This window comes from Zingiber officinale, chromosome 9B (genome assembly GCF_018446385.1).
Source record: "Zingiber officinale cultivar Zhangliang chromosome 9B, Zo_v1.1, whole genome shotgun sequence".
In the NCBI taxonomy this organism is placed as follows: domain Eukaryota; kingdom Viridiplantae; phylum Streptophyta; class Magnoliopsida; order Zingiberales; family Zingiberaceae; genus Zingiber; species Zingiber officinale.
In genome coordinates, this window is record NC_056003.1 from 7,893,553 (window position 1) to 7,915,256 (window position 21,704).

At 38.8% G+C, this 21,704-nt stretch overlaps 2 protein-coding genes across 3 annotated transcripts; one reads left to right on the forward strand and one right to left on the reverse strand.

Annotated features, from left to right (window-relative positions):
• Positions 1-339: 339 nt before the first annotated feature.
• LOC122024345 (transcription factor bHLH137-like) lies at positions 340-2,249 on the forward strand. Of its 2 annotated transcripts, none has more exons than XM_042582957.1 (8): positions 340-861; positions 947-1,087; positions 1,171-1,236; positions 1,304-1,372; positions 1,447-1,530; positions 1,611-1,781; positions 1,852-1,937; positions 2,005-2,249. In XM_042582957.1, exons 1-8 carry the CDS (start codon positions 514-516, stop codon positions 2,099-2,101), a joined length of 1,062 nt encoding a protein of 353 aa, XP_042438891.1. In that variant the 5' UTR covers positions 340-513; the 3' UTR covers positions 2,102-2,249. The 2 variants fall into 2 exon arrangements, with proteins under 2 accessions (XP_042438891.1, XP_042438892.1); XM_042582958.1 differs by having other exon boundaries at positions 1,852-1,925.
• Positions 2,250-10,126: 7,877 nt separating this feature from the next.
• On the reverse strand, positions 10,127-11,188 carry LOC122022784. Its single transcript, XM_042580903.1, has 5 exons — positions 11,033-11,188; positions 10,867-10,959; positions 10,606-10,713; positions 10,446-10,531; positions 10,127-10,379 (listed from the first exon to the last, which is right to left on the reverse strand). Exons 1-5 carry the CDS (start codon positions 11,186-11,188, stop codon positions 10,127-10,129), a joined length of 696 nt encoding a protein of 231 aa, XP_042436837.1.
• Positions 11,189-21,704: the final 10,516 nt, after the last annotated feature.

A 21,704-nucleotide genomic window follows, 5' to 3' on the forward strand; every position in this document is an offset into this window, starting at 1 on the left:
AATTTAATGAGTTCAATGTAGTCAACATTTCTTTTCAATTTTGATCCACACCACACAATAAAGATGAAAATGATGAACTTATTAATAAAATATTCAGATGTCCGGTCCGGTTCTCCGAACCCAAGTGTGGGTCATGTTGGCCTTCGGCCCAGGAATGAAGTCGGCACTCGACCATGAAGCCCCGCCATGTCGTCTCCAACAGAGACGACTCACCTTCTTCTTCTTGCTCTTCTTTTCCTTTTTCTCTTCCTTCATATCTCTCTCTCACTCTCTCTCTCTCCCTCTCCACGACAGCTAAACAAAGCCCATTCCCCCACCTTGTACCGCCAAATCCGAGACCAGCTTGAAAGCGAAGTCCTAGTCCTATGCCATACCCCATTCCTTTCTTGTTGGGAGTTCGGTCCACTCCATTTTACCTTTCCCTGCATCAATGCCCATTGCCATCATTGCCCAATGAAAGCTTTTGATTAATACATACACTTACTGTAGTCTGTAGTGAATAGAGATCAATCAATGGCTTCTAGCTCTATTTATAGTCCGCCGGCCGAACCAAAGAGTGCCACACACCCACTCCCCATCTCCCTCTCTTCGATTCCCTCTGGTTCAATGGCGTGTCAAGAGCAGCCTCTGCCTCATGGCTTCCTTTTGGACTCTTCATGCTTCCCCAGTTATCTCTTTTCACCGCTTGACGACGCATGCAGCTCTGCCGTTGTGAATGACAACTCTGCTGCTTCTGCTTCGTTTGATGGCCACTTTGTTTGTTCAGTGATTGCGAATCAAGAAGCTTCAACTACAATTGAGAACAAAAGAAAGAGTAGATCGGATGAGACCAGTTTGCCCACTCCGTCAACTCAATGCAAGGTGGAATTTTGTTGAACTGTCTGATTCTGGTATTACCATCTGAACTTTTTTTCTTTTTTTCTCCAAAAAAAAAATAAACTTGTAGAATAATGCAAAGGAAGGCAAGAGCAAGAGGCAGAAGCGAGCTGCAAAGAAAACAGAGGAAAAGAAACAGAGCTCCAACTCAGATGTATATGTTAGAGCAAAGAGAGGTCAAGCAACAGATAGCCACAGTCTCGCAGAGAGGGTGAGGAGCTGTAATGAGAGACAATTGATTCGGTTCCATAGCTCGATTATATTTGTATAAATAATTAAGTTCGATGGTTTCAGTTGAGAAGAGAGAAGATTAGTGAAAGAATGAAGATGCTGCAGGGCCTTGTTCCTGGCTGTGACAAGGTACTTGATTTTGGAAGTCAGAATCTTTTTTTTTTAGATTATCTAATTTTTCTATTGTTTTGATCAGGTGACTGGAAAAGCACTAATGCTGGATGAGATAATTAACTACGTGCAGTCCTTGCAAAACCAAGTTGAGGTATTCAATTAAACAACAAATTGTTTACATTTTTTTTGGATCAACACTACCAATCTTCTAAATTTGTTCTTCAGTTTCTATCGATGAAGATTGCATCCTTGAGTCCTGTGCTATACGACTTCAACATGGACCTCATGGATTGCATCAATCAACAGCAGGTAATCTCGCATTCTTCGTTTAGCTACATATAAATAAACAGAGCCTGATACGTTGTTTCAATCTGTATTGAAAATCTCAGAAACTGATAAGGGGCATAGTACAGCAACCACAGCCTTGTGTGGAACAAAATAACCACCTTCAGTCTCAGGCTAAATCTTATGAGAATGAAGCATTCACAAGCTACCAGCTGATGGAGAACGCAGCAGGAGCTCCCTCACTGCATTCCCAAGCACACACAAGCTTCTCTCAGGTTTCGTATACTCCATCTCAAGATGCATACCCATTTGAACTAAAACTAAATGGTGAGAATCTACTTTTAGGAAGTTACTGGTAGTCCCCTCCAAGTGGATGCACCAAGACAAGGTTTCCTGGATCAAGCAGCGTTTCTGAACATGTGCCACTTCCAGTAAATAAAAATCACTTTGATGCACTTCCTAATTATTGTCTATTCTTATTTGACAACCGACTGGCAGAGGACGAGCCCCATGGCCAAGAACAGAAAGAACTACAACTCCAAGCTTAGAATCAGTCATTGAAACATTGAAGAGAGAGAGAGAGATGGAAGGCTAAACAAGGGAGAAGAAAGGAAGACAAGAGGAGGAATTCGATAAAGGCTTGCTATTTGTCATATTGAACTCTGAACATGGTTTTGAAAGTGTATGTATGGTGAAAAATTCAAAAAAACAAAACCAGTGAGACTCTTGTCGTTTCTTTGGAATTCAGTATATGCATAAGATACAACAAGCAGCTAACAAACATTGACTAAGTGAATTATTGAGCTGCCGACGAGCAGGCTGCAGTGCAAACAGCTTATGAGGCGTTTGCACAGCGGCACAAGCCAACCAGTAGAGATACTTTGAAGTTATGCTGATGTTTCATCTTCACTTTCATGCTTTTTGAAAAATAGAAAAATTCATATCAACTATAATATAATTTTAATAACACTGAAAAATAATTTAGTAGCATTTTAAAATTATATAAAAACAATATTTTTAAATTTATGTATAAGTTCATTTTAAAATTTGCAGACAGATAAATAAAAACGTGCCAAAAATCATATAAGCATAAATAGTCATGTGAAAGGTCCTATATATCGGACATGATCTAACAAAAAAAGTTCATTTCAGCATCACAATTACAATTTGTTTTCCAATTGCACCTTGAAATTTTATAATTATTAGAATCCACATAAAGTTTTTACATTCCCGGATCTAAAAAGCACTTTGATTTCCCTGCTTGGGAAAATTTACGTTGGAACTAAACTCAAATTTATCTTTGATTCAACTTCCCACTTCAGCTAATTAAATCGTAGAAATGTTTAGATTGAAAGACCCCCCGTTTCATGATAATTAAAGAGAGTCAAAATCTACCTTTGTAAAAAGAAGATGATTATGCTGTGTATCATGAAGTTAGTTTATAGTTGATCGTCAAATAACTAGAGGTTGGAAGAAATATTTTTTAGGAATATAAACATGTCAGTCAGTAATTAATCTTTATTTTATTATAGTAAATCTATGGTTCTCTAATTACTTATTGGCACCCCGTGAAGATGGATAAGAGAGTCAAAGGGGGGTGTATTCAATTATGAACTTTTAATTACTTTGAATGACTTTTGTGAATTTTAAAAGTCTAGATGTATTCAATCTAGATTTTTATAAACTCTATAGAAATCTAATGATATCCAAATTGGATTTTTATAGAGTTTTAAAAAGTCATGTGGTATTCAAACTCGACTTTTTAAAACTCCATGAAAATCTTTTGGTATCCAAAATTTTAATAGATTTTCATGAATTCTTTTAGAATTCCTTGGATATAAATTTTAACCAATCAGAGCTCTCCAAAATACTTTGTACAAGTTTAAATATAAAATAAAAAGTCTTCTCCTCACCCTTGAGATTTCTATAGACTTCAAATCATTTTAATTTTTTACGAATAAGTCCTTTCTCTTTCCGCTCCTCGATTTTGATTATTTCTTTGAGCCCCGTCCAGAGCCTACCAATACAATAGTATACAGTCCAACTTGATGCATATTCAACAAAGAATCTTCACCACCTTGATCAAATTTAACACTGTTCTCGATGTTATTCCTTCACCACCTTGATCACGTCGGCGGTCTACCATAGAGATTATTTTAGGGGTGTGTTATCCTCTGTTACAAAACTAATTATACATGTTTTTTTTTAACTTTATTATTATTATTATTTTGAATTTTATGCTTTTCTCTATTTTTTTGTTTTTGACTTTACATTTTTTTAGTTTAAGTTTTTTTTAAAGTTTATGTTTTTTCTTTACATTTTTTTTTAAGTTTACATTTTTTTAGTTTATGTTTTTTTATTAGTTTACCGTTTTTTAATTTTTCTTTAATTTTTTTTAAAGTTTATGGTCTTTTTTAAAATAAAATTTTTATTATAAAAAGTTTGGTTTGTGCCGGATTGCATAATTTTCTTCGCAAGGAGTGTCGTTCTGATGAATTTCTAGTTGAACCAGATAACGAAGCTTCATCATCCTTACCAGAACAAGTTCATGATGTCGATTGCATTGATCAATTATTTGATACTCAAGAACAACAACGAGCAAATGTCAATGCATGGAGAGATACAATAGCGGATCGAATGTGGAGCGATGTTTATCATATTGGCAATAACGAAACGAATTTTTCTTTCTCATAAATCCACGAGTTTCCATGAAAAAGTTTATAAATGTCTGTAAAAGTCTTGCAAAAAAGTCTATAGAACTCCATAGAATTCTTTTCACAACTACGCGAGATTCTATACAAGTCAATAAAAATAAATCAACTCCACAAAAGTCTATCATTAAAAAAAAGTCAATGAAAGTCATTCAATCTCTTGATTGAATACACCCCCAAAATCTAAACCCAGACAGTGTGGACCAATCAGATATACGAATCTAGATTATTCAACTATTAATTTCAGACATGGAACCTGAACCTGCCATAAATTAACCCTCGAACCCGAATCTCAAAGCAGTGTCCCCCAACTCTGGAGGTGAAAAAAACTCGTCGACTTTAAATATTATGGATCACGACAGCAGCATGACCATGCAGATCGCCAGCAAGCCGCAAAAGATGCCAAGACAGAGCTTGTCAAGTGTGCAGTGAGTCGACGGTAGGAATCAGTTCATACAAGCCTCGTCCTGTTCCTTTGGAGGCCAAACGATAAGATCAGCATCCAGCCCGGCCCCATGTGTTGGCATGGCATCCAATCCATGCAACGTTCTCGATCCTCCGGTTCATGTTTAAGTTGGAAGACCAACTGTGACCTGCGACTGAACTGAAAGATCTCTCACGAAAAACAGTTTGTTCATCTCTTCTTCTTGATCAAGGGAAGCATGCCCTTTAATTGTAAATTTTGTTGGAGCATGACCGCATGGTGCAGGACGTGACCTTGTCGAGGGCAGGAGGGTGACAATGGATTTAATGGCAGCATGTCCTCATGCAGGCATGGGCTGTCCTTGAAACAGATGGATAACTGATTCCCACATGCTTCCTGTTTCCTCTGTCTTCCAACTTCCATTTGAATCCCTCAGTTGGGCATTACTGATCACATTGTTTCATTTGAAAAAAGGTGCTTCAGGTCCTAAATGGATTAAGATACTCACATTTCATTTGGATATTACTTGATCATCATCACGCAATAATCCTCAGATTGTCAATCTTATCTGAATGCCGTACTTTTCTGCAGATCCTGACACTTGAGGTCTCCATTCATTGGGACCTCTAGCATCAACTTTGTGGGAATAGTCACCATCAAAAACATAATAAGATATCAGTAGGAATGGCACTGCCAACTTACTGTTAGTAGATGTCCATGGTAAAAGAATGGTAGCATCAAGAGCTCAACTTTTGATTGTGCTTTCCAGACACTGCAGATTATGCCAATAAATGAGTTTGTAGGTCCATAGAGTTGCAAACACCTTCAATGATCCCAGAAACTAGTTTGAGATGCATGAATCTGCGAACAGACCTTGTAGTCTTGTGGATAAGACGTAAACAATTGAGCTTTCAAGGGGTCAGGCAGCTCAGAGATGCCCCTGAAGACTCCACGGCATGTGTTCTAGTGATTCCTCCAATGTGTCTTGCAGGCAAGCAATCTCCTTGTTGACCTTCATGGTTGGTTCTCTAAACAAAAAGTGCACATTTCGCCAAAATGTTGCAGGATGAGGAGCAGAAACAGCTATTGCAACTATAGACCCAGTTGGGATCCATTGAATCATAGCTAAGGCAACAATAATTCTTCGAAGCGGTTCAAAGCTCGATGCTTGTTTTTCCTCTGAAGAAAATTTTGATGGTGACTTCCGTGGGCAGTTTGTGAGGATTAGAATGGCCTAAGACTTATGAGCAATAATTTCTACATGGGTACAGTGTAAAGTGACTGATTCGGAAGCAACACTATATAGTTCCCGGTACCATCAGGATGACAAGGTAAGCATCTTGATCAGAGTAGGTGGCACGAAAGCTGCATCCATATTGAACAAAGAATTGTAAAAGAATGAAAAGAGTTCCTAACAGATTGATAAAGTTAATAGTGATCTGTTAATGGTGCATTAATGGATAGGTGTTGTAGGAATGTCAACATCTCCATTTGTGTCCATATACTTACTGATAAGATGATAGTCCTTTTGTAAATTGAATCACGAAACACACAATAAATGGACTTTTGCAAGAATATTAATAGAAAACATTGACCATTTATAGCTAGAAAAGTTCAGGAACCATATGCAAATACAAAGCTAGCCAACACAGATCTCAAACTTGCTACTGGCTCATTGGTGCACAAGTAAAATGCCAAACAGAAGGTCTAAATTAAATTGTACAGAAATCTGTAGTAAAGCTTGTACTCTTCACTAAGCGAAAATAAGTATTGATGCGGGGTAAAAGGAGCCTGACGAGAACGAGACAAAGGTGGGAAAAGTAATCGATGTGGAGATCAAAATCAAGGTAGTCAAAGGTATGAAATCGTCGGGTCACCAAAGTTGATCGGGCATGTGGCAACTACTTGATCGGCCAAGAGGCTCATTTGACCAAATTGCTCATCCGGTCAAGCGATAGGCACCGTGTCGATAGCTGGACAACTAAAGAAAGGAGAACAGATGTTCGTAACTGTGACAACCCTATAAGGGCTAGTCCGACCGGCCGCCTGTTCGGTTGTACGAGGAACAACCTACCGAGCTGAGCGACCGTAGAGAAGAATAACCTAGAGTAACCAGGCGGGGAATCTTGGCCGAGCGGCTCCCCCACTCGTCCAAACAGTGGAACCCCTCAGCTCATCGTATCCTTCTAGGAATTGGTGCACAATAGGGCATGGTCAGTAGGCAAATTGTACGGCGGAAGCTTCGACTATCATATCAGGGATTTGCATGCCCTATAAGGAAAAGTGTCAGGCACACTTTTTTTACTTGTCTTTTCATGACAGTTGGGAAAACATGCACGTGCCTTGAGAAGTGTGCACGTCCGCTGCTAGTGCACTATATAAAAGGGAGTCCATGCACCGACGGAGGTATGCGTTATTAGTAATTACGTTCTTATTGTTGCTACAGTTCCTTACCTCTTTCTACTATTCTGATGACTGACTTGAATGTCGAAGGGTCAACGCTGGGACCCCTTCCCTGGCCTAGCATTGACATTCTTGGTTTTACAGAGCATAGCAGGGTCTTCACATGGTCAATCGTGGAGTCACCTCCCCAGCTAACTGTCTTCACCGCTTTCGGACAGGATCATATTGGTGTTGTCTATGAGAACTTCGTCTAATCTAGAACGTGAAGATGGACGACACTGGAAAACTTTGCCATCATCATGACTCCAGTGTATTTCGACGAACACATTATATTCTCCTCACTCCACAGGTATTCGGGAGTCGAGAAACCGAGTCAAATCCACAGTTGGTCAGCAGGTCAGGTTTTTCATTATATTTTCACTTTCGGTCATAGGGTCTACTACAGCTCTCCGATTAGAGACTAACAGTACAGCTCCCTGATCAGGATCCTAGGACTAACTAGCTCTCTAATCACAAACATCAACAGCCAAACAATGGCTTTAAAACTGAGTGTCTTTGCCATCAACAGTTGAACGACAACTTCAAAAATCGAGTGTCTTCGCTATCAACAATCGAGCAATGATTATAAACCCTTAAACGGTAAATATCAACAGTTGAGCGGCGACTATAAACCCTTGAAAGTAAAGATTAAAGTTGAACGACACTAAAAGTTGAGCGGCAGTTATAAACTCTCGTTACAAAATGTTCATCAGTCGAACGACGACTATAAACCCTTGAGCAATGATGCTTAAAGCTAAGCGGCGGCTATAAACTATCATTATGAAACTACTAAAAGCTGAGCGGTGGCTATAAACTTTTGTTACAAACTATTTATCAGTCGAGCGACGACTATAAACCCTTGAGCAGTGATGTTTAAAGCCGAGCGGCGGCTATAAACTCTCATTACAAAATTACTGAAAGTCGAGTGATGACTATAAATCAAGACCAACGTGAAATTAATAGCCGAGCGACAGCTATAAACTTTATCCTGGTGGAAATCAACAGTTGAGCGGCGATAATAAATCCTAGGCCAAAAGCATAAGCTGAGTGGCGATTATTAACTCCTGCTATAAAAAGCATAAGTCGAACGGTAACTATAAACCCTTGTTCAGGACCTTAAAGTTGAGTGACGACTATAAAGCTCTGTTAAGGATTCCAAAGCCTAACTGTGGCTATAAACCCTAGCGTGAAAGAATTACAACCAAGCGACTACTTTAAACCCGAGAATAAGGGAAACTAACAGCTGAGCGACGACTATAGACTCTTAAACATGGATAATCAAACAGCCGAGCGACGACTATAAATCCAAGCGTGAGTTGAGTAAACTGTAAACAACCGAACGATTACTTTATAACCGAGTGTCTATGTCATCAATAGTTGAACGATAATTATAAACCCCGATTCAACAGTCGAGCAACGACTATAAATCCTAAATTCTAAGTGCGAAGAAAGTATCGAAAACTGAGCAGCGGCTATAAAACCTAGCGGCCATCATCGAGACTTTCAAATAAAAACGCAATTGTCAAACACTGCTAACCCGACCAGGCAAATCATAAGTGAGCGGAGAGGAATCTTCGCATGAAAACATCAAGAGTAGGAGCTACTTGACCCAATCGAGCCAAGCGCCCATTCTTATTTTCTACAACGGGATGTCGTTCGACCACAGTTCATGGGAGATTCAAACTATTGTATAGGGTGACTAAGTTATATAGAAAAAATGGTGATCATACAAAGCAGGTAAATTTTAAAATGCCTAGCGGGGGCACATGGATTGATACTTAGAAAAATTTACAAAGACAGCCCCCTACTACAAAATGTTGGAATAGAAAAACTACACCAAATCGGCAACAGCGTCCTTGGGAAGCGAGGCCACAAGCTCATCCTTCCGAACGGATATAATGGAGACATCGGCGGACAGGTGGCCACACTACAAAAAAAAGAAGCTATAGGACTGGTTTATTTGACTTTTAGGAGCGATTTTCCACCGCTGCTATAAATATTGCAACGGTTTGGCAAGCACACTTGTTGCCACCATTGCTAGGCCCAGTTAGAGAGGAAGATAAAAGCGGTGGTAAATGTTGTCCTAACCGCTCTAAAATGTTAGTTTTCCCACCGGTTAAAAACCACTCTAATATATCCTCAATTAGAGTGGTTTCTGAAACCGATCTGAAATCCATATTTAGGTACGGTTGTTAACCGATTTTGCAAGTGAGGATGTTGAATCGGTTGACCAATCGATTGTGAAACATGGATATTGCCATGGTTTTTAAATCGCTGTAGAAGGTGAAAACTAGGAGCGGTTTACGAAACCGCTTTTGTTTGCACATATCAGGAGCACATAATAATCGCTCCTAAATGTGGGTTACAAGAGCGCTTCTATTCACTGCTTCTATATGTGTTCATGTGGAACAATTTCGTAACTGCTCTTGAAAGTCATATTTCGAAGCGATTTTTTGTAATTTTGGAATGGTTTAACATCAATTTTTTTAATTTTTTGGAACAGTCTTTTGTAGATGGCAGATTTTTTTTTAAAAAAAAAACATTTATGTTTCTTTATAAATCATTTCATAACTCAACATAATAAATAGATGAAAAAAAACAATGGCATTCCATCATAAAAAATCAGTACATAATCCTTACGAACAATCATTGTCAATCAAAATAGCATATTATTCATCTAAAAACATATTATTTATTTCCAACCCTAATATAAATCAAAATATCTTTTTCTCAAATTCTAGCTGCTACCATTTGATTTCTCTCATGGAGGAGATCTACGGATATTTTCTTGAGCGTTTGATGGAATACTCATATATTGTTGCATGATTTCTGCCATCACACTTGCCATCTACAAAAGAAAGCGGATTTTACATCATGTGTTTATACAAGTAATTTTTAATAACTCATTTGTTAACATCAAACATGCTAATACCTGTTCCGGTAACATTTCGGGCCCTTGAGATCCCCCAGCAGTTCCAACCATCATACTTTGCATAATACGAATAAAATTTTGGAATTGTTGTTCCTGCATCCGCCTCATCGATTATTCCATCTCGGTTTTCCTTTGTGCTTCACGTGTTTCCATTTCTGATTGTAGTCGTGCTTCTCGCTCTGCCTCCCTAGCTTCCATTTCCTTTATTTTTTCTTTCATTTCCTTGAACTTTTCTGTGGCATCCGAAGCAGTGTCATATCCTTGGCAATGGCTACTCTTATATTGGTCAAAAAAAACTTGGCTAGGCAGTGCACCAGCTCCTAAACATCGAACTCGGCCAGAATGCTCAGGCCCGAACACCTCACTGCATAAAAAAATAATTAGTATCATAAAAGTTATAACTTTAGCAAAAATTAAATGTGCTCATTACCGAAATGCTTGCTCATGCACTTGTCTTGGATCTGTTCCCTCCGACATGTCTTGGAGATGGTGTTTCACAGCCTCATTCAATAAAGTCTGACACAAAAATTGTGAATAACATTACAAAAACATTGACAAGTCATTTTTAAAAATTGAAACAGAATTCTTACCTCATGTCGTATAGCTTCATCAGCAATAGGAGACCTTCCTTTCTTTTTACTATGACAACTTAATTCTAATATTTCAATACGAGTAGGTTTTACACCATTTTCCTGAAACTAATCAACAAATTGCGCCATCAAACTTAACTAACACCAACTATATTCTATTCACTTTAATCAATACTTTAAATCCCGACCCTAAAAATATAGAATTTGTGAATTAAAAATTATATAGAACTTATATAAACAATCATTATATATAATGCTTACAAATTTATCTTCCAATGTTGGAATATTTATGCGTCCTTGTGCATGAATTCTTCGTTTTTTATGAGCATTTTCTCTATTAATTTTTGACATTCTCTGCAATAGGTTAACAACAATGCATCATATGCACCCATCTATATGTACAAAATAATAAATTTATTATTACTACCTCATTCTTCTTCCAATAGTCACATAAAGTTTCCCAAACCTCAAGTGTCAGCTTATGAGGGATAGGATGAATTTGCAAGAGCTCATCTAAAGGAATATTTGGGTCATAAGATGTTGCCTTCACTTCGGCCCTCCATCGCCTCCATGCAACTCCCATCATTTGCATCACAATTTTTTGTGACGAGTAGGGATACAAAAATATTGCTACTAATATTAAACAAATTATATTAATTTATAATTGAAATTTGGAACTAAAAGATTCTCAACTTACAGTTACATATCCCCATGCAAGATTCAAACGATTTTTAGGTATTTTCCTCCAGTCTAGAAAACTAAGGGGTAACAAGTTTCCATTTCGAGCAATCGTTCCTACAAAATTTGAAAGCGTGGGTTGCATTTCTCCATAAGGTTGACCCCTTTCATTAAATCTTACAACTAGTAAGTCATTGGGACCTAATGAATGAATATCCCTCATCACTGTCCTGCCCCGTGTATTTTGGCTCCTTTGAGATGAACCTAAAAAAGTATTTAAAACATAATATTAATTCATTAAAAAACATAATGTTACTTCATTGTAAATTCAATTAGCTATTCATATCCCCAAAAAATTCTAACCTTCCTCATTATGCTCAACATTGTGTTGTAAGTCCAATTCAGCATTTTGTGTTTCTGATGGAGAGTGCGGCAGTGGTACATCTTGTGGTTCATTTTCACCATTTAATCCTCTATTATTTGATTCTTCTTTTCTAGATCATCCTCTGGTATTTTGAAGCAACTTTTGAATTCTTTTGTTCACCATTTTCAAAGTGAAGCAATTCCTACAAGAAATAGACAACAAGTGTGTGACATTTTTCAAAAGATGATTACATACTCATATTTATGTTGCAAATTCAAACTCTTATCCAGATTTTATATCTTTAAATTTTGACAATTCCAAAAAAAAGGCCAGAAAATTAAGATCAGACAATTTTATCTGCAAAATGACGACAATAAATAAAAGCTAACAAAAAGTAGTCAAAAACATAACGAGATATCAACATCTTTAAACCATGAAAATAAAAATTAATCACGCCTAAAACAATGAAACTAGATTCAAATATATATATATATATAGACACACACATACTTCAAGCAAGAAATTACCTCCAAGAATCAAAATTAGTTGTAATGTTCTCCCTGAGAAGTATTCGTAAAAGGAGATGAGTAGATGAAGCAATATATATCAATACATTAGATAGGTAAGTTTAGGGTTCTAGAAATTAAAAGCAGGAATCACGAAAAAAAATAGCAAAATAATATGAGCACTAAAAAAAAGAGGAACTCTTTCATAGTCAATAAACATGGTATTTTAGTTTTATTTTGGTAAAATTTTATGGTTAGAATCTTTGTGAACCATATTAAAATTGTGCAGGTATAGGAATTTTATTCTTTCTTAAAATAATTCATCAACGAGCAAATTTTCCATTGCATTCATTTATATAAATAAAATATGATTATACAATTTAATTAATGGAATTGCAAATTGTAGTTTTAAATCTATTTTAGTAATATATCAAAAAAAATATTTGCTCCCTTTCTCATATTTATTTAGTATGTTTCAATTATATACATCGATTATTTATTTTATTTATTTCATTAATTAAAGTATGTAATGCATCTCACATTTTGATTAATGAAATACACATGTTGCGTGTATTATTTTATAAAATTTTTGATAAAGATAAGAAGATAAAATTATTAATAAGTTTTAAAATTATTTTAGGTATGAAAATAAAAAAGGATATTAATGTAATTTAATTTTGGACTTCACCAAATCAATCGAGATTCGACAGTTTGTATTATTATCTATAAAATAATTTTTAATAAAATTAGAAGATGGATTCCATGCGTATTGCCTATACAAGTGAGTTAATTTCCGATGACAGAGAAGCCAATAATGGCGCAAAAATTGGATTGTTATTTTTTCTAAGTATCTCGATCGGAATGTTGGATTTTTAAGAAGTAAGGTTAATGATTCACGATTTGTTGTGTGTATGTGGGGCGTAGGATTAAAAATTGAGGAAATTTAAATATTAATAATAGGCAAAAGACCCTAGGTTAAAAAAATATGTGACTTTGTAGAAACGGTTTTGTTGACCACTTTAAAAAGTCTAATAAACCGATGCCAAACAAAAAATTGAATCGGTTTATAAAACCACTTTTAAATTTCATGACGTTCAAATCGGTTTTCAATAACTGATGCTGCAATTAATTAGCTGGATCGGTTTTCCAACCGCTCCTATTACTCTTACCTTTTACAAGCGGTTTCATTTAACCACTCTTGTTGCTACACGTATTTAGAGTGGTTAATCAAATGCTCTTAGAAGACCGGTCCTAAAACATTGGTTTTTTTGTAGTACCACCATCCTTCAGCTGCTGGATGGTGTTGGCTATGTCGAGATCAAAGAGCCATAGGATTTGATCGGAGAAGAGTTGGTTGAAGCTTTCCGAGCAGAGATACCTAGCTCGAAAATCCTTGAGCCGAGCGGGCTCGTTGTCTTGAAACTTAGCAAGTTGGGCCTTGGACGTCTCTAGCTTGTCTTCCAGAGACTTCAGCTCGGCGTCTTGATCGATGATTTTCTATTGCTCCGTCGATTGGCTCTATTGTTCTTGCACCAAAGATGTTTTAGTCTTCTTAAGCATCTTGTCCAAGGCCCGAGCCTTCAGGTTTTTCTTCTCTAAGTCCTCTATGACGCGGAGTTTCTGAGTGCTCACTGATTTGACCTTGGAGTCAAAATCCCGGGCCTACATGTTGAGCCGCTTGAGCTGCTGAACCTACTCCTGGCTCTTATTCTTTTCGGCCGATAGCACCCGCTTGGAGCCCACCAACTGTTTGGAAGACTTTTTTAGATCCTCCTTCAGTTGAGCGACCTCAGCGGTGAGCCCTTCAAAAACAGCTCGGGATGCACTTGCTTCACCAATCGGGGCCCACAGTTGCTTGTTCTCATGCTTGAGGAAGGCCAATCTCTGACACATCGTCAAACTCTCCACTCAGAACTGCAAAAAAATTGAATTAGAATGACACATCAAAAGCGAATAACAACTCTCGAGGAATGTAACTTACCATGGTGGATTTCTAGGTGAAGTCGTCGGCCAGCTCCCCAAATAGAATGGTCATCGCCTTGCTCTTGGCATCCGCCCAGGTCAGGGCCAGAGGACCCAGGATGAGGATCGTGTGCTCAAGCGATCGGGGCGTGTCATCGTCTGGAGAGCATCAGGCGTCATTGGGCAGGCGGATCAAAGCTGATACGTGTCTATGGCCAATCGGATCAAAGGGCTCTGAAGTTGCCTAACCCTTTAATTTGGACTTTGAGAATCGGATGGTGGAGACTGAGGCCACCGGATCGACTGGCAGTGGAAAGAAGGAAACTGGCTGTGCTAAAAGTGCACCGGTCGATAGCTCGAGCAATGATGGAGTCCGATTAGATGAAGGGGGCATTGGCAAAATAATCGCCCTCTCGGGGATGACAGAAGACGAACTCTCACCCTGTTCGGATGGGGTCAGGAAGTAGGCACTTTCATAGGCGCCGATGTTGAGGCTCCGAACAGGAGGTATCCTCCAAGCGGAGTCTCTTTCTCTGCTGACCCTGAAGTTGTGGCTCGCTAGAACTCGCTAACTTGGTCGACGACGGCTCAGACAGTATGGCTATCGGGACCATGGTGGGCCACACTGGAGGAAGCTCTCTAGTGGTAGTGGTGACACTGCTCCCTGTCTGTCAGCTCACATCGCCGGTCTGATTAGCTGAACTGCCGATCGGCAAAAGTCCGTGGTCCTCTAGCTCGGCCGCACCGCAAGCATTGATCTCGGTGTCGGAAAGCTTGCTCTTGCCACTTAGCAAGGACTTCAACATGACTTTGGCTGCAAAAATGAAAATGAAATCAATTATATTCTAAGGTGAGACAGGAAGAAAAAGTTTACCTAATGAGCTGGGCAGCCGTGAGCGGACTGGACTTAGTCGAAAAACATACAAAACTCTTTCGTGCAGCAGCTTATGAATGTGGTACTTGTTGGTGCAATCGACCTCCAAGGTTTTAATGTCAAACAAATATGTTTAAGTATATTTAAGTATGGAGCTTGATCTAGGGAAGTCCTAGTTGTAGGCTAAGCAAGGGAAATCTCGGTATATCGTGGAAGCCAGGTGGATAGGTCTGGAGGACCTGGTCCCTAGGTAGCCGAATACTGAGGTAAGAGAAATCTCGGTATATCGTGGAAGCCAGGTGGATAGATTTGGAGGACTTCATCCCTGGGTAGCCGAATACTGAGTCTTGGTGAGTGAAGTCAAGTGGAGAAAACCCTAGGGGGTGGTAACCTTAGGTAACGAGAAGTCCTGGAGAAGTGAACTCCAAGCAAGGTTGATCGGATGGTTTCTGGTCGATCGGACCAGTGGATCTCAGTAAATCTAGGATTATGTTTACCATTATATTCTGTATTGCTATTATTGTTGTTGGCTAATATAGTATTGCAGGAAAGGTTAGGTGATCAGAACTGAGCAGGCAAAGTCCAAACATGTTTGGAGGATCATGTTTGGCAGGTAAGTTGAGGTAAACAACTGGAGGAGCGACAGTGAGGTCGAGTTCCTGAAAGGAACAACCTAAGATCGTTGATTCAACTGAAAAAACCGAGAAGGTTTCCAAGTTGAGATCAAGACAGTTTTACTGTCTAAATATTACTCATGCATTATATATATTTCTATGCTAACCTTTGTGTTGCAGGGATACTTTGTTTAATTTTGTGTTGCAGGTTCGGCCGGATCGGTCGACCGAACGTAGGGATCGGTCGACCGAATCAAGTTGACTCAGCACAAGCCAGCTCATCAGCATCGATCAGAAGCAAAAGGAAACAGAGCTGATCGGTCGACCAAACCCGGGAATCGGTCGACTGAACCAATCAATATTAATGTCGCAGTAAATGCAGATCACGGCAAATCTTGATGAATAAGGAAGGAGCTTGTTCGGTCGATCGAAAAATGGGATCGGTCGACTGAATCCTTAATGAGCAATTAATGCCAAAAGATCAAGCTAGCGTCAGATTCCAGCCAGGAAGGAAGGGAGCTGGTTCGGTCAACCGAACAGAGGGATCGATTGACCGAACGTCCATTACACCTATAAAAAGAGGCTCGAGGTTTGAGGCTGGAACAACACTACTGATCATTCAAAAGGCTCTCTTTGCGCAAGCTACACGTGCTACAAGTTCTCTACAAGTTACTCCATCCAGAAGTACCGACCGAGCTACTATTTCTACTTTCTTGTCGGTATATCATTTCTTAAGCTTGCATTGTATTATTTCATTAGTAAAATAGTAGGTTGTTACTATCTTGCTCATTTGTACGTTCTGCTTCTTTTCGAGAATTTCGAAAAGAAGGATTATAGTGATTTGTCTATCGGTGCGATCAAGGATCGCGGGCCTTTGAGTAGGAGTCAACCGAGGCTCCGAATGAAGTAAACAAACTTGTCTCTCTCTTTACTTTCCGCTGCACGACTCTGATTTAAAAGAAAAAGAAAAAGTTTTTAAAGAGCGTGATATTCACCCCCCCCCTCTATCGCACTTATTTGATCTATCAATACTTCTGACCGGTGAGATAAACAGCTGCATGGAGGTAGGTCGGCTCCCAATGATACTTACGCAGAGCGGGAGGTTTCATCAACTCCATTTACCAGCCGACCGGGAGTGATAGCTGCTCAGGAAGGCGAACAAAAAAGTAATGCTCCTTCCAATGCTTGTTAGAAGAAGACATTTTATCAAAGAATACAGAGCCCACTTGGGCCCGTATAAGAAAAGTATCCCCCCCCCAGAGAGTTTGGGATAGTAGAAGTAATGAAAGATGTGTAGGACGAAGGGAATGCCATACAGACATAATAAGATTACCACCTTGCATAGAAGCCTAAGGAGTTCGGCACTAACTGGGGCAGAGGAATGTGAAAATATCTACAAACTTTAGAAAAGAAGTGGTGGATTGGAAAGCATAGACCGGCTAAAAACTAGTCTTTGACAAAAGTAAGAAAGTCATCCGGCAGCATGTGGGGGGCGGACATATGCAATGGGGATAACTATTTGGTAGTCATCGGGGATACCATAAGTCATCTACATTTGCATGATTTCATCGACATTGAAGTCAGATTCCGTGGAAGTGTACCACAGTCTGGCGACAAGCTGAGGAGGAGGAGAGGAATAGGCCATAGAAAAACAATAAAAATCAAAGATCGGGATGGGAGAGGGAAGGAAATCTTACTAAGGAAGATGATCGCCGGCGAGGAGCAGAGGAGATGAAAATCAGCAAGAGACGGGCGTGAGGATGAAAACACTGCGAAGTATCGAAAACGAAGAGGAATAAGGGTTTAAAAATCCTGGGGGCGGCTGCTATAGGTTGTCCGATCGAGAGCTTCGAAAAACGAAGCTTTAATCTGGCTGTTGAATTTGAAAAGGCGATTGTCACATCATTCGCAGATATTTGCCTGTCACATCAAATGTGCGAAGGCAGAAAGTTGGACATGTGGCGCTTCATTATGGGGAGCATTAATGAGGCTTAATTAAAGGGCATGTGCGGTGTGATGGGCATTAATGGCCAGAGATTTGTACAGTCTTCAAGAAATCGAGATGACATCAATGACCATTACCAGACACTCACTCGCTAAAGGAAGCAGAGGGAAGTTGAAAATTTATCAAGTGTTGCCCACCTGCATCCCGAGAGGACTATGTGGATTGAGAAGTAGCTGATCGGTGGCTCTAAACCCATGGCAGAAAGCAATAATCGAGCGACGACTCTAAACCCATGGCAGAAAGCAAGTACAGTATTCATCACAACCGAGTGGCGGCTCTAACTCTGAGTAAAGTAGAGCAGCAACTATAAACTCTTGATCGGTGGAACTTAAAGTCGAGCGACAACCATAGGCTCTTGATTAGCGAAGATGTGAGTTGAGTGGCGGCTCTAGAGACACTGCTCGTCCGATCGGGCGGAAAGGTCACTGGAGACACTGCTCGTCCAGTCAATCGGACTTACAACCTCCTTTAACTAGACTTGAGGGGAAGGCTTGTGATGTGGGGGTACAAGGAGCTTGCCGAGGACGAGTCAAATGTGGGAAAAGCAACCGACATGGAGGTCAAAGTCAAGACGGTCAAAGGAATGAAATCGTCAGGTCACTAAAGTTGGTCGGGCAGGTGGCAACTGCCCGATCGGCCAAGAGACTCATTTGACCAGATTGCTCGTTCGGCGAGGCGATAGGCTCCGTGCCGATAGTGTTGGTTGCTACTCGGAAGATCGTACCGGTTCCACTGTACAAAAATTTTATACAAGTGTCGAACATTTCCTAACAATCTATTGTGTTCTTTAGAAATTAAACTTGGATCACAAACGAAACTTAACATTATTGATTCTAAGTTTAACTTATCTGTTCTTTTAGGTTTAGATTTGGATCTCAAACGATGCTTAACATTATTGATCCAAATCCACCTATATTACAAATTCAATTAAATATTGATTTTGGAAATTGGTTCCCAGGTCAAACATGGCGAGACACTTGGCCTTCTTCGATATGAGAACATCTACCACTGCCTCGACAAAACCTCTTAACGAAATTTAATATTTAATTTCCTTATATAACCCTAGGTTTAACCAAAAGGAATAATCTAATCACAAATTCGAAAAATTAAAAAAAAAATACAAACTCGAATCATAAATTCGAAATCTAGAATCATATGCCTCTTGTGTTTGGTATTTCAAAAACTATACAAAGAAAACTAGTATGATGCGGAAAACAATTACTAGTTATACCTTTCTTTGTACGCAACAACCTCTTGATCTTCTATCGTATTCCTCTTGTTATCTCGGACGTCGTGTGGACGACGATCTACCGAGACGAGAATCCACCCAAGCTACCTTCCTCTCCAAGCAAGGATGATTTTCAATAACTTCAAGAAAGGATGATGTTCGGCCACCAACCACCAAGCTCCAAGGGATGCAAGAGCAAAACCTTCTTTCTCTCCTTCTCCAAGCAAAATCCGGCCACCACAAGAGCTCCAAGAGATATTGAGGTTCGGCCAAAAGAAGAAGAAAGAGAAGAGAATAGGATCGGCCGCACCAAGGAAGAAAAGAGAGAGGAATAATAGAATATGTGTTGTAAGGTGAGACACCTCTACAACACCACATGCTCCAAATAAGGCAAGTTTTAAACACAAAATTAAAACTTCCTTATTTGTTTCCGAAAATTTTTAAAATTAAAATTTCTCTATTAATTTTCCCTTCATGGTTGGTTATAAAAGGAAATTTTATAAATTAAAATCTCTCTATTAAAACATGTGGATGATTTCCAAAAAAGAAAATTATCTTTAAAATTAAAACTTCTTCTCAATCTACAAATAAGGAAAGATATCAAATCTTTTCTTAATCTTTTGTAGAAACTATAATAGGAAAGATTTAATTTTAAAACTCTCTTTTAAATTATTAAGATGGTTACAAAAAAAGAAAGTTTTATCAAAAATTAAAATCTTCCTTTTAACTACAAATAAGGAAAGATATCAAACCTTTCACTTAATTTTTTGTAGAAAGCTATAAAAGGACAGATTTAAATTTTAAATTCTCTTTTAAAACCATGATATCCACATAAGAAAAGATTTTAAAAATAAAATCCTTTTATTTTCTTGTGGCCAGCCCACCTAGCTTGAGCTTCAAGCTTTGGCCGACCACCATAATGGCTCAACCCTTTTGCTTTGGTCGGCCCAAGCTTGGACTCCAAGCTTGGCTTGGCCGACCACTTAAGGTTCGGTAAGAAGGTGGGTATAACACTTTATAAATAAGAGGCTACGATAGGGACTGAGAGGAGGAATTGGTTTTGGTCTCCCGATGAAATTAAGCTTCTCATGTTCGCCCCGAACACCCAACTTAATTTCATCAATAATAATTCATACCACTAAAGAATTATTATTGAACTACCACACCAATCCCAAATTACATTTTGGGCTCCTTCTTATCATGAGTATGTTAGTCTCCCTGTGTTTAAGATATCGAATGCCCACTAATTATGAGTTGCTGACAACTCACTTAATTAATATCTAGCTCCAAGAGTAGTACCACTCAACTTTATCGCCATGTCGGACTAAGTCCACTTGCAGGTTTTACATGACAATCCTTATGAGCTCCTCTTGGGGACATTATAAACCTAGATTACTAGGACACATTTTTCTTCTATAATCAACAACACACACTATAAATAATATCATTTCCCAACTTATCGAGTCTCTTGATTTATCGAGCTAAATCTCACCCTTTGATAAGTCAAAGAAATAAATATTAAGTACATGTGCTTGTTACTATATCGGGATTAAGAGCACAAACTTCCATAATAACAAAAAGGTCTAGTTCTTTTATTAAGTCAGTATAAAAGAACTTTCCTTAAATGATCCTGCTCAATACACTCAGAGTGTACTAGTGTTATTTTATAGTTAAGATAAATTAATACCAAATTACACTACGACTATTCCAATGATTTGTTCCTTTCCATCTTAGTCATGAGCTACTGTTTATAATTTATAAGGAATTGATAACATGATCTTCTGTGCGTGACACTACACACCATGTTATCTACAATATAAATTAATTGAACAACTACACTTAGCATATAAATGTAGACATTTGATCAATGTGATTCTTTATTTCAAAATAAATGTTTACAAAAAACTAGGATTTTAGTATACACTCTAACAGATAACCAGATGACTAAAGAGAGGAGAACAAATATTCGCAACTGTGATGATCCTATAAGGGCTAGTCTGATCGGACTGCCTGCCCGGCCATACGAAGAACAACCTACCGAGTTGAGTGACTGTGGAGAAGAACAACATAGAGCGACCAGGTGGGGAATCCCAGCTGAGCAGCTCACCCGCTCGGCCAAACAGTGAGACCTCTCGCTTAGCTCATGGTATCCTTCTGGGAGTTGGCGCCACTGACAACAGGGAATGGTCAGCAGACAAATCGTATGACAGACGCTTCCACTGTTATGTCAGGAATTTGCACGCCATGTAGTTAAGGAAAAGTGTCAGAGACATTTTTCTGACTTAACTTTTTATAGGGCAGTTGGGAAAATGTGCACACGCCTTGAGAAGTGTGCACGTCTGCAACTAAAGGACTATATAAAAGTGTGTTAGTTAGAGCCCTAGAGCCAATCATTTGATGATTGTATGGACTCATTGTATCATATTCTTGTATATTAATAAAGGCATTTGTTTGGCTATTATACTTATTTGTATTAGTGCTAAATAGACTAAGTATAATAGTGTCCTTGAGTAGAAGGTTCATACCTATATCAATCGATTAGTTGAATCGATAGTGAGATGATATAGGGAACACTACTCTAAATCATTCCTAGTCGAGTATTAACATTCAGGGACAATGTTAATGCAATAAGACTAGCATGTAGGTCAGCTCGATGACTTGATCTCACAAGTCATGGATATAGAGATATCAAGCTGACACATGGGTATGCATTAGAGAATATATACTGAATGACCCGCTATGAGAAAGTATCATGGATCGTTATATGAGTGTCATATACTTTCTCATGTGGCTATTAGTATGACTATTAGTCCTTTGACCTGAAGTCACCATGGATCCCTACATAAGGAGTTATGTACTTTGGTTTCG